The sequence below is a fragment of the Podarcis muralis genome, chromosome 13 (assembly GCF_964188315.1).
Source record: "Podarcis muralis chromosome 13, rPodMur119.hap1.1, whole genome shotgun sequence".
In the NCBI taxonomy this organism is placed as follows: domain Eukaryota; kingdom Metazoa; phylum Chordata; class Lepidosauria; order Squamata; family Lacertidae; genus Podarcis; species Podarcis muralis.
In genome coordinates this window covers 28,850,244-28,868,537 of record NC_135667.1, presented here as the reverse complement: position 1 = coordinate 28,868,537, position 18,294 = coordinate 28,850,244, and the positions used below count along the sequence as shown (strand labels likewise).

The 18,294-nt window shown below is 44.6% G+C and overlaps 2 protein-coding genes and 1 long non-coding RNA gene across 4 annotated transcripts in view; 1 reads left to right on the top strand and 2 right to left on the bottom strand.

Annotated features, from left to right (window-relative positions):
- Positions 1-1,465: 1,465 nt before the first annotated feature.
- PSMD3 (proteasome 26S subunit, non-ATPase 3) lies at positions 1,466-12,172 on the bottom strand. The gene is made up of 12 exons (XM_028702737.2): positions 11,882-12,172; positions 9,124-9,314; positions 8,567-8,704; positions 7,984-8,120; positions 7,686-7,876; positions 6,076-6,179; positions 5,807-5,921; positions 4,922-5,041; positions 4,324-4,427; positions 3,218-3,373; positions 2,907-2,957; positions 1,466-1,979 (listed from the first exon to the last, which is right to left on the bottom strand). The coding sequence occupies exons 1-12, from the start codon at positions 12,060-12,062 to the stop codon at positions 1,902-1,904; spliced, it is 1,566 nt and encodes a 521-aa protein (XP_028558570.2). The 5' UTR covers positions 12,063-12,172; the 3' UTR covers positions 1,466-1,901.
- Positions 12,108-18,294, top strand: part of LOC114581995 (uncharacterized) — a 14,577-nt gene continuing 8,390 nt past the window's right edge. Inside the window, exons 1-2 of the long non-coding RNA XR_013390409.1 lie at positions 12,108-12,233; positions 17,495-17,638. This is a non-coding gene — a long non-coding RNA (uncharacterized LOC114581995). The remainder of the gene's footprint in view (positions 12,234-17,494; positions 17,639-18,294) is intronic.
- The window catches only part of GSDMA (gasdermin A), a 17,550-nt gene continuing 14,373 nt past the window's right edge, over positions 15,118-18,294 (bottom strand). For both annotated transcript variants that reach the window (XM_028702739.2, XM_028702738.2), the window contains 2 exons: positions 17,457-17,530; positions 15,118-16,108 (listed from right to left, as the gene is read on the bottom strand). In XM_028702739.2, coding sequence (XP_028558572.2) covers positions 15,881-16,108; positions 17,457-17,530 — 302 coding nt within the window. In that variant the 3' untranslated portion in view covers positions 15,118-15,880. The remainder of the gene's footprint in view (positions 16,109-17,456; positions 17,531-18,294) is intronic.

Sequence of the window (18,294 nt, the reverse complement as noted above, 5' to 3'; positions counted from 1 at the left end):
CCTGGGGTGCCCCCCTAAACTCCCCCCTTGCCTTGGCCACTGGTGCTCCTTTCTGTGAATCCTCCGACTCACTGGAGAGACTCGGAGATCTCGGGTCGTCGTCATCGCTCCTCCTTTCTTCTGCCTCCTCCCCTTCGCTCTCTGTTTCCTCCCTTGCCCTTGCCTCTGCTCCTGAACCCCTGACAATAACACTTAGCATGTGGATGGTCCTCGTTCAATGATGTCAAAGGCAGCAAGGCTGAGAAAGATGCTTCCCTGCCTGCCTGCCTGAGATGTCGCTAAACTGCTGCCAGTTGCAGAAGCGAAGGCCTAAATAGATGGACCAGAGACCCGATTCTGATTAAAGCAGCTTCTTAAATCCAAAGAGGATATTGCCAAATTTTAAAAGGGAAGTTTCCCCCCTTGGTGTTCATTATTCAGTGAATGTTCTGGGATTATCAATAAAAGTGCATTCCGTACACGTAATAAATGAAAAGTAAAATGTTTTGGGAGTAATAACACAATAAATTTGGACAAGTTGGAAAAATTATTTTTTTATGTGTTACATTTTTAGATAGCCCTGAGAGCTTGTGGCCAAAGTCACAAGCAAGCCACAGATAATTTAAGCGTACTTAGCAGCATGTAGATGTGAGGTTTCAACACTGGAAATAGGTTTCTGGCTCAAATTAAGGATTAATTAGTAAGCCTGTGTGCAGGGTTAGGCAAGGGGAGCATGCCTTGCTTTTGTGCCTTTTAATAAATGAATCAATATTAGCAGTTGCAGCTGTCACAAATGAGCATCATCAGTTAACAAATGCTGCTTTATTCAGAGAGTAGGTTGGTTGAAAATAATAGATTTGGCCTCTGCAGACATGTGTAGTCAGTGCTAGTACAACTTAGGGACATCTTCAACAGGCATAATCCAAGGCCTCCAAACATATCAAGGGGTTGATGATATTCTTGGAACTTTCACCAAAGGCTCCCAAGGATACTTAGCAGTCATGGGATAAAAGGGCAGTTCGTCTTATGGGTTAGTAACTGGTTAAAGAACAGGAAATGGAAGGTACTAGTAAATGGACAGTTCTCACAAGGAGGAAGTTACAGATCCTTGGGAAAACCTATTTGTATCAGCGCCAGTTCATAATTGGTATTAGGACAAATGTTCACAACTTATCTGAAAGAAAAGGTGAGCAATCAGGCGGCCAAATTTGCAGATACCATATTATTCCAGATGGTGAAAGTGGGCTGTGTGGTCCCATTTGTTTGAAATTTTAACTTTTCATGTATTTCATTTTTTCCGTTGTTGCTTGTTCCTTTTTTTTTTTTTTTTTGTCTTTCACCGATTTCTAATGACGCCAGTATTCTGCTGCCGGTAACTTCAGAGTTCTCAAATTTCCAGGCCATCGTCTACTAAGCAGAGAAAGCTCCCACCTTTCTAAAGACCCCGAGACTGCTGCACTGAACATCAACCTGGACAAAAGGCACATTCCATTTCCCCCAAACTTTTATTTAAAAGCCCTAAACAAAGTTTGACAAAAATCTCCAACTGCAGTTGCTCTGCCCAGCTAGAGCTGAAGAGGTGATTCACAGTGCCACCAGATTCGTCTCCCCCACCCCCATCCGTCCACCTAAAAACCAGTAAGGACAACTGTGAATTCATTTAGGCCCTTGCGGGTACATCCATGACTGAAAACCACAAAGTGGCCTTTAGTTTAGAGGGAGGCCCACCCCTTTAATCTGGGGTGCTGCTTCCTCCACCACAAGCAGCAAGAAGGTTTTGGTTTCCCCTCCTCTGCACCACCCCCAAACATGCAGGATATAGAAAGAAAGGCAAGTTCTGGGTTTCAGCCAGTAGACAATGGTTTGTATTGGGCAAGAAACAAAAAAACGAAAAAATATATATGCAGCCATCCCCCAGAGCATCAAGGAAAACCATCATCGTCGTCCTCTGCCATTTCCTTGGCGAATTCTAGATCCTGCTGCTCCCGCTCCCGGCGCTCCTGCAAAGCAAAAGGGAACCGTGTGAACGGGGAGCTCTGCAGGTTGAGATGAAAAGGCACTTCCCTAAAAGGAGAGCTAAAGGATGGCATCTCATACAACCTCACATTTCTCTTCTTTAAAGTTCCTATGGGTAAATATGTATTATAGGGGAACTATATCTTTAAACTGAACGAGAACTATGTTTCTGGGGCTATTTACTCCGAACGAACGAGGTCGTAAAAGATGCACACTTTTATGTTGCTGGCTACTATTTTGGCCACGCTGAAACAACAAGCGGCACTCTTCCTGTGGCTTGCCCGACACTTTAGTTACTTAGAGCATCAAAATGTTGAAAACCCACCCACAATGAACAAGGGAGGCTGTGGGGTCACAGAGGCTAGTCTGCCTCACCCCACCCCCCACAGACATGCCTCTCTGCGCATTTGGTGTGTGTTAAAAGGGATCCTAAACAAGTACATCAGCACACAAAACTAACGAGTCTCTTTCAGATTTTGTACAAGCAAAGACAAACCCAAAGTATTTACAAAAACAAGGAAATGTAAACCCAAGAAAGCAAGGAGGCAGGTGTGCCTGAATCTGCTGCAAGAAAAACTTCAAATAGCTGTAAGATGTGTTAACTCCTTCCAATAACAACTTTCATTTTTTTAAAATCTAGCCTTTGATTATGAAAATATGTTTGGAAGCAAGCGGGTGGTATCTGTGGCAATCACAGAAAGCTGCTGAAGTATTTTAGCAGGGCTTCAGTGTCCTTGCCCCTTCTCTGTCTAGTGAAACTATAATAAATTGTACAGAAGAGCAAACACGATGGATTAAATGGTGCAAATATGCTTGATTTACATAGTTTATATAGGTCAGAGAATCCAGCTTTCTTGGCACAGAATTTTAATCCCTTTAGTGCAATGTACACATGGCTTGGGAATCCTCACCTCTGCAGACTCCAGGTCCTTGTTATAAGACTTTGGTGGGAACCTCATAGCCTAGAAACAGTGGGAGGGAATAAGAAAAGGCAGGCAATTATGAACTGGGGCCTCACGGCAAGAAACTTTGCCATAGGGACTTTCAATGGCAGAAGTACAAACAATGCAAACAACGGGCTTGTTTCTGAGTAAACATGCCTAGGACCACGCTGCAAGAGTTCCAACAGCAGGACTGAAGTCCCACTTTTTTATCCAGTGCAAATGCAGGCAGGCCCGGGAATGCCCGCTGTAAGATAACTGCTGCACACTTGCTCCATTACCTTGACAGACATATTGTGAATGTCGAGGCAGAAGGAGATACGCTGGTGGAAGGCCAGCTGGGGCTCCCGTGTGGAGTAGATGTCAGTCATCTCCTTGGACTGGACGTAGCCCTTCTCATGGTTGATGCTGGCTTCAATCACGCCATCCCGAATGGCCTGGGGAACAAGGCAGCACATCGTCAGTTGCCTTCCAGTGACTACATCCACAAGAGGCAAGACAACTCTTCCGTTCTATGATTCTGTTTTCTCCAGCTCCAGAGGCTACAACCCGAACTAATGGATTCAAGTTACAAGAAAGGAGATTCCGGCTCAAGAACTTTCTGGTGGTAAGAAGCTGTCCTTCCTTGGAGGCCTTTAAGCAGAGGATGGATGGCCACCTGTCATGGATGATTTAGCTGAGATTCCTGCATTGCAGCGGGTAGGACTAGATGGCCCTCAGCAGGGTCCCTTCCAACTCTATGATTCCATGATTCTAGGCTAAGATTTTAATCCAGCGTTGAGAGACAAGCAAGTCTTCCAAAAGGCCATACCCTCACATTCCAGCTGGGTTATGGTGGGTCTTTCTGGGGAAAAGCATTCACCACCACACATTCAGAACTGATTCCTATTTTATTAGTTCACATGAACTAAGACACAAAACACACCGCAATAACCTCTCAATCCTTTGGAACTTTGAGGGAATTCATAGCCTGCTACTGAGGCTGAAACTGCCTCACCCAGTTGCTCATTGTGTAGACTGTGGGCAGAGACGGGCTAATAGTAAACAGGGCCGAATGAGGAGGAGAAACGAGTGTGAGCCTTTACCTGACACAGCCTGTATTGCCGAAAGGTCCCTCACATATTTCCTGCGCACACATTTAGAGCTTGTATATTCTATGCCGGGGAAATCAGAGCTTAGAGTTATCTGGATTATGGTGGCCCAACCCCTGGTATTTTTCAGTATCTTGTGAGATACTGAAGGATAAACCCCTAATCCTTGGCAGATACATCATGGCATTTGTTTGAGGACCCAGAGGTGGTCAGAGCTTTAACAGCCTCACCAAGTGAGAGGGTAAATAGGGATTCCTATTCAACTCAGTAACCAAGGCAACGCTGCAGGCACTCACCTTGGCAACAATGAATTCAGCATCCTCTGGGCTGTCCAGCTGCAACTTCTGGGCGATGTCAGCCAAGGAGATGCGCGAGTACGAAAGGCTGATCATGCGGACACCTACACAAGAGACAGGAAGGCAACCTTTAAAAAGTGCAAATGGGGTGAACACACTTAAGGGGCGTCTACCAGGTATCTGCCATCTTTCCCCTCTGGCTCAAGGGGTAGCCTCTGCAGGAGCAGGGAGCAGGAGCAGGCACACCCCAAAGGAAGGTGATACATTCAGTAGCAACCCAGAAGTTTATAGTGAAGACAGATCAAGCTCAGTGACAGAGCACCTGCTTTTGCAGGAATAAGGTCCCAGCTTCAAAGCTCAAGAGTCTTCAGGTACGAAAGGGAGAGAACGCTGCCCGAAATCCTGTAGAGCTACTGCCAGTTAAGTGTAGACAATACAGAGCTAGCTGGACCAGTGGTCTGACTCAGAAGAAGGCAGCTTCCCATGTTTGTGGATGTGCAGCCGAGTTGGGATTTCAAACACCGTTCCAAACCCAATCCCCCATGTTGTCATGAGATGTGATATCATATCATGACTCGAGGATTTGGTGGTCGCTCACCTGTCTTAATCACATTGTGTCTCAGCCGGATGATGAGGGTGTATGTCCCATCGGCCTGGAACTTATCACTAAACTGATCAAGGACTTGGTTGAACTTGGCCAGGTTCCCAGTCCGAACAGCTGCGAGGAAAGAAGAGAGATTCAAGAGATGACAAAGGCGAAACATGGTGTACAGATGTATGGTCTGCATGCACACACATACATGTGGTGTGTGCATGTACGTGTGTAAGTAACTGCAGCCTAGGAATTCTAACTCCCTCTCCTGCACACCAGTAAATTTATCCCCTTGCTGAGGCCTTGGATTACTGTGCAGTGTGTCTAAGGGCTACACCACAAAACTGAGTACAAAGTACAAGGGCTATGTGTTGCAAACTCAAACAAACCATCACCCTGACTTTTTAAGTGCTTGTGGGTGGGCAATGCCGTGCGCACACTGTCCCCACCAGTTTTGCATGGCTGGTGGTGCTTGAAGGATGGGAAGTGGGCCACTGCTCTGTGCCCACAAGGGCCTCCCTCTGCTAAAAAAATGCACTGTATTATGCACACCTTATGTGAAAAGACAACAAGAACATTTAGTGCAACACCTTTCAAATCAAAGAGGTTACTGATTGTAAGAGCATGACAGGCTTGATGCGGGAATTAAATGAGGAGGGGGAGAACCATGTACACCCCCCTTGGATAAAAGGTGGAATACAAATGCAAGAAATAAATATTCAAATGGACTGTCTAGTAAGAGAGATGCTGAAATCACTTAAAATGGAGGGGGGGGGGAAAGAATTGCATTGTTACTAAAGAGTGTTTATTCCACATTCTAGGGTTTTTTGTTGGGATTCCAGTGCTGCAGTACCGTTGGGCTGCTGTGTCTTCACCAGCTGCGCCACTTACCCTGCGTCAAGAGGAAGTATGGCATGAGAGATCTCTTCAGAGACGGCTGCCGAAACTGCAGTCTATCTGGGATCTCGCCTAATAGCAGCTCCACCACTATCAGCAGCTTATGGACCTAGGGCACAGATGCAAGAGATGCAATTTTGTCCTGCTGTCTCAACCACAAAGCAAGACTCGGGACTGCGGAGAGCTCTGTGTACAAGTAGCAGACGCACTCCCTTTTCATCGCTACTCCACAGCGCCACCTGGAGGTGCTAGTCCCCACTCACCGTCTGTTTGAAGCCAACAGCTGTGTGTTGTGGCGCTTTCCGCAGGGCGTTTGTCATGGTTCTTCGAGCTTCAGAATATTCCAACTGGATGGCCTTGATGCGTCCTGGAAAAGGATAGAAGATCAGCACTAGAACGGCTTGCCAGAGATATAACAAGATAAAGCTGCCTCCAGAGAACACCTCCGCCCAGGGTTGATTTTGCACTGCACAGGAATCTGTGGAGTGGAGAACGGGATAGGAGGTTCCTTAAGAAAGGCGTATTTGCTACAGTCACTCTTGGGCACTGTGCCACCTATGCCGATCCTGCCCATCTTTATTCTCCATGTGGTTTGTGGCTAGAAGGGAACTTACACTTTGCAAAAACGGCACTCGGTTCATGTACTGGCAAATCTGAGCTACCCTAGCCAAGTCTGGCCCAAAGTTCTTTGTTGTCCCAGGTGAATCAAAGCTTTGTTACCCTCTCCACCTTATGTCTCACTGAATACTGAGCAGCATAACAATAGCAGATGAAAATAGTGACCTGTTTTCTCATTTACATTTTTAATGTCCATCACTTTGTTACTTCCTCCCTTTTGCAAGTATACTATGCCTTAGACAGCCGATGGAGAGTTGAAGGTTCTCAGCTGCATTCCCTGGAGTGCAGCAAATATAAAACCCAGCTGATGAGTGACTAAGCTGCCTCTTCGCGCCTCCTGCAGCTTCCTGTCTCTGGGCAATGCATGTGCCAGGAGCCCCTGCACATGTTTTTAGGGCTGAATTTTCGGTATTTGTTTCACCACATTATGCTTTTAAAACTGTAATTTGCTTTGAGTTCCCCATTTGGAAGAAAAGCAGTATGTGTGAAAATAAGTGAATAAATAGCTTTTTGTAGAAAAACACTAACACAAAGCACAGTGGGCAGGGAGAAATTGCTCTGCTCTGCTCTGAAGCCTTAAGCAGCTGGAAAAATGAACATGTTAAAGTTTTTTCTGTTGTCAGAATCTTAATCCAACCAACCTTAGCATCATAGATTTGTAGAGTTGGAAGGGACCATGAGGGTCATCCAGTACAACCCCTGGGATGCAGGAATTGTTTGTCCAATGTGGGGCTCGAACCCACAACCCTGAGATTAAAAGACTTAAACTACAGGTTTCTTGATGGGTTCACATATGAACCTGGATGTCAGTGCCAACAACAAACAAGTATCAAATGTGTTATCTGGTTTTGAAATTGGCATCATCATAACTTGTGTAACTGTTGAAGAATCTCAGAAATCAGAGGGACAATGGGGATTTCATGTTCTGCACAGGAAACCTCTTGGAAAAGTAAGGGATCCCTCTTTTTGTTCTGGCTTCTGAGATTCAGAATATTTTTTTTCTTGTTTTCCTCCTCCAAAAACTAGGTGAGTCTTATGGTCTGGTGCGTCTTAATAGAGCGAAAAATACGGTAAATTATAGGAGAGGCTAGCATGCCTAAGCTTTTCAAGGGATCGGCTATTTCACTTTTTGTGTTTGGGGGGCTGGGGAGAGATATGATGACATAATACCAGTTACACAGGTGCCTATTTTGAGCTCCATGTTTGACCCCAGGCCACCCAGGATCTCAAAAAGTGGTGTAGTGCCAACTCTCACCTGTGTAGTAGAGGTACCTGGCCCACTCATTGTTGTTTGCCTGCTCAGGGAACACCGATTTGGAGACCAGCTTTTCTGCCTGGTCATAGAGGTCGTAGTGAAGGTAGTTCCTCAGCAGCAGATTCAGGAGGGTAGCCTGGCCATCTGCATCATGGCGAAGTGTCGCTGTCCTTAAGCGGGCATGAAGGAAGCTTTGAAAGAAGGAATGGAGAGAGGCTGTGTCAGGAGAATGCTTGGGGTAAGAATATTGTGGAGGAGGAAAGAAGGAGGCCAGAAAATTGCAACATCAAAAGCTTACCTCCTCACCACATCCAGCTTGTTCAAGAACTCATAGATGCGAGCGTGGTAGTAGTAACACTTGGCCACCACCAAATCAAGGGCTCGGCGGTTCTGAGGACTTATTTTTTGCATCAGATCGTCTGAAACTTTCTGGGCCTGGATGGAGAGAGAATTCATGTGGTGGGCTTGCAAGGCTGCATAGATGAGTTCCTCACAGTGACACTTAGGGCTCCAGGGCAACATGTGCTTGTTTAAAAACACAAGTTTTGAAACAAGGTCTGCAAGAAGAACCCCTCATGGATATTCTTGGTGGGAGCAAAGCAGGCTGCCATAAATTACTGGGTCAGAATCGGCCTAGCGGAGCCCTTGCTCATCTCCAGAGTTCACCCAAGTCTATACCAAGACTTGGTGTTCTAAGTTACAATTTTGGGTTTGAAGCTACAGCTTTTAAGTGTCTAGCTAGGTTTGGGTTGAGTGACAAAGGATAGTGTCTAATTTTGCTCGCTTATTTCTCTGCCCTCCCTCTAGATCCGTATCCGAACACTGGCAGTTCTTTGCTTTCCACTGGGGAATGAGGCACACAAGAGCAGGTGGTTCATTACCTCTTGGTAGCGCTTGCTATTCATCAGATAGATGACCAGGAGTAGCTGGAGATATGCTTCTACCTCTGGCAGAAGAGGAGTAGAGGCTGCCTTTCCTGTGCGGGGCCGGAACTGCAGATCAGCTTCCGTGTCCATAAGCTATAAAGTGTGACATAGAGACAAAGAGAGAGGTGATCAGAGCAGTGAGGTGTCATCCCACTCCACCTTCTGATTCTCACAGAATGCTACAGATTAATGCCTAAGGAGACCAGATGTTGCCCACTTATTGCAACTGAATGGCTAGTAAATCTTGAAATCAGTCACAGGCAACACTGAGCAGCAAACCAAAATGATACTAGCGCTCCACAGAGCAATGTTGAATTGGGCCCCAAAGAATCATTTGAAGGATGCCGAAGTCAGAGTTCTCCAAAACATGCACCAAGCCTCAGTAAAAAAGGTAAAGGTAAAGGGACCCCTGACCACTAGGTCCAGTTGCGGACGACTCTGGGGTTGCAGCGCTCATCTCGCTTTATTGGTAAGAGTACCCAAACCTCCTGTGAACCTGCTTTGTGACTTGCCTCCTCCAGGAAGCCAATGAGGAAGTCCCGCACAGCACTGTTAGATGTGAAAAAGCCATTGATAGCTTTCTGGAGCACATTGGGGTTGAGGCGTCGGGAAGTGGAGGGCAATGCTCTCAGGGCACGCAGGACGTAGCGCGGCTCCTTCCCAGATACGGCTTTCTCCAGCTGCTTCACATGTTCCTTAATGTCTGCAATGGTCAACAAACAGCACCGTTAGATGAATAGGCTAAGCTATATGGTGTGGTGGTCAATTCCTACCAACGGTTAGAGCAACTGAACATTTGACCAAAAACCTCAAAACAAAACAGAGCTGAAACCACAAAACCCAAGAATACACCTAGAGTTATATCAGGCAACCTACGGACTCTAAAACAAGGGTCTCAGCGCCTCTAAACAGCAAGTTAACTCAGATTCCTAATCAATGAAAGGAAGCTATTTGCTAGGAAGGGTATATCTGGAGGAACTGTAAGTTTAGGTGGATGAGTCTACATAAGCAATGTATGTGCTTGATTACTAGGGTTATGTGGTGCTATGATGGCGATTTAACATCCTATCTCTGTTGATAGCACTGTCTGTACTGGTGTAGCACTGGGTCAGGTGAAAAAACAATGTTAAGTAGGCATCAGCGGTGGGATGCTAGAAGCTGCCAAAATGCGCGAGGTACCGATGTTGAAAATGCTCCAGACAGATTCAGTAGAATCAAGGTGAGATTCAGGGATGCTACCAAAGTAGTTATGGCCAGTTTGGGAGTTACAGAGAAGTAAACATGTCATTTGGTAGAAGTAGCATATCAATGAAAAACAGTGTTTCAGAGACCCACTGGATTACCATGGTAAAACCATTCTTAAGGCTGTGCATTCAAGAGCACTTCTTGAAGTCAAATGAGTAATATCCCTCATTTGGGATAACTTTAGCCAATCCCTGTTGTACTCACAGGGAAGATAAACAGTGTATTACCATTTATGTGTAAACTGGATTCCAATCCACACTGACTCCCATGAATGGCGCTGCAAGCAATTTTGTGCCCACTTCGTACATCCAATGAAGACTTGCCACAATAACCCATAGCTTCTGCAGCAAGGAGTGGGCTGGTGGAAGATGCGACTGTACTTTTGATCTTAAAGCAGAGGCTCCTCTGCAGTGAACTGCTCTGGATGCCCAGGATGCACCCCTGTGGTCATCTGATGGCCCTGCTTTCTCAGTTCTGACACACTTCTGCCTCTCTTCCTCTGCAAAGCCACTCTCCTCCATCTTTTAAAATTGTAAGCTACACTTACACTATCCATTTGAGTGTATGTAGTGTTGGAGTGTTCCCAAGTATGAAAGCTTGCTTTAAAAACTTAACACATTTTGGACGGCCGCAACAATATAGAAACCAGCCCATCTTTGTGCTACAGAGGTCAGAGTGCAATCCTATACACGTCTGTTCGGAAGAAAGCTCCACTGAGTTCAATGAGACTTTCTCTCAGGTTACTATGTACAGGACTGCAGCCTTAGTCAATATGTCACTGGCATGAAATCAATATCTAGATTACAAAAGCGCTGCTGAGTGGTTCAGTAATGCTCACTTTCTTCCAGCAGGCAGGTCCACTCACCAGCCTACTCTCTCCACACTTTGCTGTAAACTAAATAATTTTTATTGCACATTTATTAAAGGGGGAAAAAACAAAAAAGGGAAAAAGCAAAGCAAGCAGAAAATTATCAGCTCACATTCACAGTGCAACAAGCAATACAACCATCTTAATATACACATACAGATCACAATATGCCACCCAAATAGGTATCCAAATGAAGATGTTTATAGAAAATGAATTCAAATGTTAACAACGGCTTTTTTATTTTCATTGTGTTGTCAGGGAGATTCATAACAACCAAACAAAAGAAGATCTAAAACAGAGTAAGCCCAGTCATACACATACAATGACAGAAAATTAGCAGCAGCAAACAAAGCCACTCTGCAATGAACTTTCAATAAACATATGTAAATTAGTATGCAAGGATGAGCACAGGCAAGTCTTTTTAGAGAAGGAATTCCAGTGTTACAGTGTTATATTACAGGGTCCATTCCTGCTAACCCAACACAACCGGAAGATGGAAACTGGAGCAGCACATCACCTGTTGTTGATGGCAACGAACTTTGTGTGTGTTCAATCTCTTCCTCCAAGAAGCACACAAGTGATGACTTTACATGTTTACTTGGATGCAAATTGCAGAGCAGGAAGCAGACGGGTGAAATCTTCCGAAGTAAACATGATGTAGACTTGGGATATATAAAAACCACTACCTTGCCCCGAATCCCGGTATGGTGATATTGGGATTGCAGGATCTTCTCCGCATTTACGCACATTTTTAAACACCTGCTAACACGCTGCCCTCCCTAAGCTACACAGGTGGCCAAGGTGTTAGTACACGGGAATACTGCACGTTATGTCTATCTAAACCCCCCACGCCCCCCCCCCAAACCTTGCACCGCGCTGTATACTCCAAGTCTCCCCTCCCACGGGACACCTGGCTATTTTAGGTGGGCGTTGCTGCAGCTTAGCCCCGCCTCTCCAGCCCGGCGGTGGATGGACACCTCTCCACCTTTCTCCAGGTACACAACACGGCCGGCCAATAGCCGCTCGGCACTCCGCTGGCCACGCCCTCATCGAACCCACAAGGTGGGGGTTGCTGCCGCCGCCGCCGCCGCGAGGCGTTCTAGCCACGCCCATCCCCGCGCGCCCCGTCTCCTGCCTCCCCCTCCCCCCCACCTCACCTTCGAGCGTGACGGCGTCGAGCTCGCGCTGCGACTTCTCCCCCGAGGCGGGCTCGGCCGGGGCCGCCTCCTCGTGCATCTCAACGTCGGCGAGCGGCGGGGGAGGCTGAGGGGGCTCCGCGGGCGGCGGCTTGGCCTTCTCCGACCCGGCGCGGCGCCGAGAGCCGCCTTCCTGCTTCATGGCTTCACCTTCCACACACACACACCGGCTACGGCCGTGACTGAGCAACTATCGCGGAGGACGACGGGAAAAGCCGAGCAGGCTCGACGAGCCGATTGCCGAACCGACGGACGCGGACGAATGGATTGATTCCTGGCTCCCTGTCCCCACCCCTCACCCCGCGTCTCCATGGTAGGGAACCATAGAGAGAGAACGGCGGGCTGCGACGCCGCGCCTCGGCTTCCGGGTTGCGCCTCTTCCTTTTTTTCCTTTCCCCTGCCGAGAGGGAAGTGCATGAAAGCGGGTGGAGGGAAGGAGGGGGCAGGCCGGCAGCCAGGCAAGCAAGCGGGAGGGGCGGTGGGAAGGGCCTTCGAACTGAAACAGTAATAAATTTTTAAATTACTGATTTAATTTATATACCGCCCTTTATCAAAAGATTCCAGGGCGGTTTACAATATTCCTAACGGGTGTGTGGAAATAAGAACCAGAAGAATCTTTATTTGCATCAGCCACTAGCCATGGCAATAAAAAAATAAATAAAACGTACTGAAGATAGAGGTAAAAACTTAACTATAGAAAATACGTTTTGGGGGTTTACATCAATAATCAAATAATAGATCTTTTTCAAATTGCCTCCGCTAAAAACCTTGCAGTGTGTGAGACAGAAAGAATGTGGAAACCCGCCGCCCTCTGTGGGGCAAATAATAACAAGCCCCAAAACAATGGATTCATTAACGTTGAAATCCTATGCATACTTACTCTCTTGTAAGTAACAGGACTGCAGCCTCACATTGCATCATTTTAAAGCTTTTTTTTAAAAATCATTCTACATCTTTTTAAAAAAATTATCGTTTTACAAAAGGGTGCTGAGTGTCGTGCTGCATAAGTAATCGTGCATGGTTGTTGTTTTTTTTAATAAAAAAAGAACCGTTTATTCCGGGAGGAGTTGAGGATCCCCCCTGCATCAGAAAGCACAGAGAACAAAGCTGGCCGCATTAAACTCGGGAATCTGCCAGCAAACTTCACTGCCTTGCATTTGCAGCTGGGCCAGTCAGTGACCTTCTCTTCTTTTCCTTTCCCTGGTCTTTGGGTTGGGGACTACATTTCTCCCTCAGCAGGCTAAGATCAGTGCTGAAGCAGGGCCAAGTATAGTATCCAACTCGGGAGAAGGATGCTTTTGAAATACAGTGGTACCTCGGGTTACATACGCTTCAGGTTACAGACTCCGCTAACCCAGAAATATTACCTCAGGTTAAGAACTTTGCTTCAGGATGAGAACAGAAATCGTGTGACGGCAGCAGCGGGAGGCCCCATTAGCTAAAGTGGTGCTTCAGGTTAAGAACAGTTTCAGGTTAAGAACGGACCTCCAGAACAAATTATGTTCTTAACCCGAGGTACCACTGTACTGTGGACAGAATTCATTTAAATAGAGCCAGTCTATTTTATTGTAAATACACAATTGCTCCCTTTCTCCTGCCGTCATGTGCTTTCTTCATGATGAACCAAACATGCTCATCTGTCCCCAGTCTTTTCTGTAACCTCCACCTGTCAACTTAGTTCTACACCCCTCTACAGCTTGTAAAATTATTGTAATACTATCCTCTGTAGTCTATTAGTATTTATTAAAGTTGCATAAGTACATCAATAACCCACCCCTGCATTATACAAAAACCCTTCCTATCTAAAATAACCACCCCAATAAACAACATTAAAAACTATCAGCAGCAGGAATATGTTATTTGTATGGAAGGACACATAGAGGAGCAGGAAATCATTAAGCCACCCAGGTCCCAAGCTGATTGAGGATTTAAAGGTAAAGACCAGCATCTTGATTTGAGCCACAGACATGAACTAATGCTGATCCAATAGGACCAGCCACATTATCTGCTTGGTCCATCATAGAAGGTTTGACATCTAAGCATGCAATGATGGGTGAATACATTTCCATTGTACCAACACTAGAGGGTGCTCAAGGAAATTATTAATACAGTCACAGTACAACAAAAATAAATTATTTTATCAACTCTTATTTCACTGCTACAAATTTAAGATTCTGATTTTTAACTTAAATGTTGTCAGGATCCTTTCACTAATGTAATTCTCATGCCAGATTTTCAACATTTTCAGGTTCCTTAACTTCCATTTCCAGTTATTCATTTGAAAATTATTAGAAGAACCCATCTAAACCTCTCCCACCCATTCCTGTTTTTTGAGTTTCAGACTGTAATTTCTCCCAAGCATATACCTTTAGTCTTCAAAGAGCATTCTCACCGCCTTGACATGTTATTTATTGCTTTACTCTTCTGTATTTGCTGCTACACTTCTCACATAATCCCAAAAGAAAGGACCTATGTTCATTAGAGCTGTACCACAAACAGCCACCAGATGGATGACACCTTTTAAGTACCACTCTTCAGATGTCTGCTGGGCATCTGCCACTGATGAAGGGCAAGGTTGCTTAAGCCAATCCCAGGTTCGTTCCTGTCTGTGCTTCACCTCATTGGCTAAGATTGGCAAAACCAGGGAAATAGGTGGATAGAAGATCAGTAGCATTACAATGAGCTGAGACAGAACTTAAATCAGGGCTGCCATTTTTTGTGGTAGTAGCTCCCTATCACGGATATCAAGTTCCACCCACAGAACTGAAGTGTGGATTAAAAATTGAGTAAACATATTGATGTTTGAAGCAGTTTGGCAATTGGACCTAGAGGGGTGGTTGGCTGTCTGGTCTTCAGGCAGAGACTGGATAGCCATCTGTTGAGAAAGTTCCAGCTTCAGGCCACACTTCTGATTCTGTATGGATAAAGATAAAAATACCTGCAGGTGCTAAACAGGATTGATCTTACTGCCGAGAACCTGTAGCATAATTTTTGCTATGCCAGAGTTAAGGTTGCACTGAAAATTCTGGATGAAAGTGAAATATGGCGTACCTGTGCCATTTGCAAAAAAAGATTGGATTTTATGTGTATGCTGCTTTGAAAATTAACTTTGTTTATTATACTGCCCTTCACCTGAGAATCTCAGGGTGATTTACAGCAAAACAAAAACACGTAACGTAATAATCTGAGACACTATATCAAAAGACCATGTTTTATTTTGTAAGTTTGTAACAAAACGATGTTATGGCTCCTTCACTTTTGTGACTATAATGTAGCAATTACTTATGGAGGAAAAAGTAGCAAGTAAGATTTGTAAATAGCTTTGGATGAGACCCGATTCTCCCACTTAACTGTTGCTGATTAATAAAACACCAACATTAAAAGAAAAGAGATCTTTAATACAGTATGTGTTTTGACTTAAAATCTGGATCCAGCAGCCACTACACACAACTTCTGCAAGAGTTAGGTCATCTGTTCATTTTCTCTCTTTCTGGATAGTAGTAACAAAACTCCACAAAACTCTCATACTAGTATTTTTTGAAGATAATCAAGGCACATGTAGAAATACTACTCACATTCCAATAGGCTGTTCTATGGCTCTGAGTGAAGATGGTTAGAATATCAGAAATCTTCAGTCTTCTTGCAGGCACAAATGAAGGTGGAAGGGGCAATCTTCAGCTCATTCTTACGGAAGGAAACCATGGCTCCTCATTAAATCTGAACTGATCCATAGTTATACATGTTAGATAGTAGGGAGTCAGCAGAGGCACTGAATTAAAGCAATGGCCTCTATCCATGAACAAGCATTAGACTTAAAGACGTAAACAAAGTGGATACTGTGGGATTCTAGAGGGTCAGAATGCAAAGAGGATAAAAGACTAACACGGCAACCCTGTACTCACTTTCCTGAGAGTAAGCTCCATTGACTTTAGTGAGACTGACTTCTGAACACATAGATACCTAGGTAGACAGGGTACTGAGTGCATACAGAGCTGCATATAGTGCACAGAGAGCTGAGAAAGCATCAGGACTTCCAGTCCCAGCAAGACTGGATCCATTTTTTTGCACCGTGACTCCACTCATTTCGATGATTGCTCCAGTTATATTCAGTTCCTCTTCGCTTAAGAACTTGGCTTCTATGGTAAACACTTTTTCTCTTCTGCTGAAGTCATCTAGGATGCTTCCGACCTTTGCAAACAAGAAAAAGGCAAAATCAGAACTTCCTGGTGTGTAATACCATTACTTGATGAATGGTATCAGTGTTGAAAAGCAATAGACATAATGAGGATATAAGAGTCTTGCTGAGTCAGGCCAAAGTCCAGCATTCTGTCCTCACAGTTGTGAACCGGATGCTTATAAGGAAGCCTACAGATAACAAGCTGCCCACTTGTAATTCCCAGGAGCTGATAATGAGAGGCATATTGCCTCTGACATTGGAGGCTAGTACATAGCCATCATGGCTAGTAGCCTTGATAGTCTTACCCTTCATGAATTTGCCTAATTCCATTTTAAAGCTATCTAAGTTCATGGCCATTGCTATACCTGTGGATGGCAAATTCTGTAGTATAGTTCTTTTGTCTGTCTTAAATTTCTCAATATTTAGCTTCATCAGATGACTCTCAGGGTCTAGTATTATGAGAGTTGTGTGTGTATGTATGCCTTCATCCACTTTCTCCCCAAGCCAGGCATACTTTTATACACTTCTATCATGTTCCCCTCTTACTTGCATTTTTTATAAACTAAAAACCCCCATATGTTGTAACCTTATTCTCCCTGTGGAAGTGCTCCAGCCTCTTGATCAGTTTTATGCCCTTTTCTGAAACCTTTTCAGCTTCTACAGTGACCAGAATTGTACACAATATTCCCATGTGTAGTTGCACCATAGATTTGTGTAATGGCATTATGATACTGGCAGTTCTATTTTTGATCCCTTTCCTATTGCTCATTAACACAGAATTCACCTTTTTGAACAGCTGCTGCACAATGAGTTGATATTTTCATTGATCTATCCACTACAACCTGAAGGTTGATTTCCTGGCCAATTCAGACCTTATTAGCATTTATGTGAGGTTAGTTTTTGGGCACTAATGTTAATCACTTTACACTTGTTTAACACTGAATTCCATTTTTGCTATGCCCATTCAATTCATTACATTAACAAAAGGTGCAGCATGCATCACTGTAGAATTCCTGTTGTGAGTTTATACTGTACAGTAAGTATTACGTTGTTCATTTTTATTAGAAAGCACACACCTCCAAATTCAGTGGGACTTATTCCTCAGTAAGCACACAAAGGGTTGCTGCCTTTAAAAAAATAATTCCTAAGCTTGACTTGTTGCTACAATACTTACTCACAGCCATATGGAAGAGTTATGTGTGCTGATCTGATGGATCAGCCAAGGATGCGCACAAACCTTATACTTGTGAATGTGCAGTAGTGACATTCTGCATATCTTTAACCTCGCCCATTTCCAGGAAAAGTATCTTCTAGTGGTCTCTCTCTCTGCCTTAAGCACTAACTGGAATTCTCCCTTACCAGTGCAAGCTGACTGTTAACAATCTTCTTCTCCACAGATTCTACCAGGAGTATCAGCTGCTCCTCTGTCAATTCTGGAAAAGTGAGGAATATTGTCAGTTTCAGGAATGGGTTCCATTCTGTGAAATGCAAGGCCAAAGCAGAGACCTGGCAAAGATTTTGAGGATCTTCAGTTAGCAGCTGTAAGTTGCCTCACTGTTCTCAAAATAATTACTTGTCTTCCTCTACGGCTATCTCCCTTAAATATTCTCAAAGTGCTCTGTTTAGGGATCAGAGAATCTAAGAGCTCATTTTTTGGGGGAGGATTATGTCCACATCTGGCAAAGGAGCTGTGCAGGATCAATATATACATGGAAGATAACTGTTCTCACAGTCTGGCATCTCCAGCATCTGTCCTGAAGATTGCAGGGCTGTTTGAGATGAGTGGGAGTCCTACAGTTTGAGCCTTGCCCACTGATAATCCTTAATCCTACCTGTAGGATACCTCTGCCTAGCCCAAACACTCTGAATTTATAAAAGTAACCCATTTAGTTGTCTTACGTAGTTGTGACATGGAAAAGAATATTTGCAAATCATTGAACCATTGTTGTCTGTCATAATCAGAACTGTAAGAAAAAGTGTAAAAGCTTATGGATAGCTAAGGTCCAGGCTGCACATTCATCAGGTTGGAGCTTGCAAAGACTGAATTCCTTGAGCATCCCAACTAGAAAATGATAAGCAAATACCGCCATATCTCAAATTTTGTGGGGCAGGTATGAGCTTTCAACCACCTTGAGTTCTGGCATCTGTCTTAAAGATGATCTGTCCTTCCATCCTTACTTTCAGCTATTCCTGGGCT

What these genes read in the sequence shown, in the direction of transcription:
- PSMD3 (XM_028702737.2), bottom strand. Translation starts at nt 12,062, where the DNA reads ATGAAGCAGGAAGGCGGCTCTCGGCGCCGCGCCGGGTCGGAGAAGGCC. An exon ending in CAGGTACCTCTACTACACAG is followed by an intron (nt 6,180 to 7,685) that starts GTGAGAGTTGGC and finishes ATCCTTTTCCAG; the next exon opens with GACGCATCAAGGCCATCCAG. An exon ending in AGGACCTGGAGTCTGCAGAG is followed by an intron (nt 1,980 to 2,906) that starts GTGAGGATTCCC and finishes TTTGCTTTGCAG; the next exon opens with GAGCGCCGGGAGCGGGAGCA.